Source organism: Lactuca serriola, chromosome 5, assembly GCF_051521515.1.
Source record: "Lactuca serriola cultivar US96UC23 chromosome 5, Lser_US96UC23_V15, whole genome shotgun sequence".
Classification (NCBI taxonomy): Eukaryota; Viridiplantae; Streptophyta; class Magnoliopsida; order Asterales; family Asteraceae; genus Lactuca; species Lactuca serriola.
Window position 1 is genome coordinate 87600939 of NC_136412.1, and position 1408 is coordinate 87602346.

Here is a 1408-nt window from a genome sequence, read left to right on the forward strand (position 1 = left end):
TGGGACGCATGACTTCGGTTCCATACGTCAAGCTGAAAGGGGTTTCCTTTGTGCTTTTGTGTGGTGTAGTTTTGTATGACAACAGCACCATTGGTATCTCTTCTGCCTAATTCCCCTTTGCTTTTCCCAACCTCTTCTTAATCTCATTGACAATGGTTCGGTTGGACACCTCCGTTTGGCCGTTCGCTTGAGGGTGTGCCACCGATGTGAAGTGTTGGCTTATCCCTTTGGCGGTACACCATTCTCTAAACGGGTTCTCAGCAAACTGCAAACCATTGTCGCTGATGAGAACCTTAGGTGTTCCGAATCTTGTCATGATGTTTTTCCATACGAATTTTATCATGTGCCTCCCAGATATGCACGCCAGAGGCTCAGATTCAATCCACTTTGTGAAGTAGTCCACAGCTACCACCATATACTTTAGTTTCCCTGGTGCTTCTGGGAATGGACCCACTATATCTATGCCCTACTGGTAGAAAGGCCATGGGTTGGATATGTTGCTAAGCGGGGCCGAGGGGTTCGCCTGGACTGGGGCGTAAGACTGACATTCCCCACATTTCCTGGTTACTTCTATCGCATCCTGCTATATCATTGGCCAGTATATCCCCATTCGTAACACCTTGCCTGTCAAGGCTCTCGCCCCTTCGTGTGGACCCACTTGTCCTGAGTGTGCCTCCTGCAATATCTCTACCCCCTTGGTCTGATCCACACATTTTAACCATGGAGACGTGAACCCCTTCTTGTACAATTCTCCATTCACCATTGCGTATGAAGGCGTCTTTATACGTATTTTCCTGGCCTCATCATGATCGTCCGGCAACACTCCTCTTTGGAGGTATTCCCGGAACGGTGTCATCCATGTGGGTCCAGCGGGGGTTAGGGTGTTCACTTGTTGCTCATCTATACTCCTTTCTCGAAGTACCTCTACTAAAACTTTCTTTGATAGGTGGTCAAAGCATGTGGACGCCAGCTTACTCAAAGCGTCTGCCCTCTTGTTTTCTCTTCTGGGTATCTGCTTGATTGTAAACCGGCCGAATGATCCTACTAGCTGTTTCACCATCCTTACATATTTTCCCATTCTTTGATCTCTTACCTCGAAATTTCCATTGACTTGGTTTGCTGCTAACCTCGAGTCAGTTAAGTCTGTTACAGCTTTCGCACCCATCTGCTTGGCTAACCGTAGTCCTGCAAGAAGTGATTCGTACTCCACTTCGTTGTTTGACGTATGGAAGTCGAAGCGGAGGGCATAGATTACCTCCTCTCCTTCTGGGCTAGTCAGGATCAGCCCCACCCCCGAGCCTTCCCTGCTGGATGCTCCATCTGTATACAGGGTCCATGAACCATGGTTAGCCGGGGCCTCTTCAACTACCCACACCTTCTCTTTCGCCAGGTTCCCTCTGTCTGGAGT

At 48.9% G+C, this 1408-nt stretch overlaps 1 protein-coding gene across 1 annotated transcript; it reads right to left on the minus strand.

Moving 5' to 3' along the window:
* Nucleotides 1-583: 583 nt before the first annotated feature.
* On the minus strand, nt 584-1165 carry LOC145049654 (uncharacterized). The gene has a single exon (XM_078998033.1). It carries the CDS (start codon nt 1163-1165, stop codon nt 584-586), a length of 582 nt encoding a protein of 193 aa, XP_078854159.1.
* Nucleotides 1166-1408: the final 243 nt, after the last annotated feature.

What these genes read in the sequence shown, in the direction of transcription:
- LOC145049654 (XM_078998033.1), bottom strand. Translation starts at nt 1,165, where the DNA reads ATGGGTGCGAAAGCTGTAACAGACTTAACTGACTCGAGGTTAGCAGCA.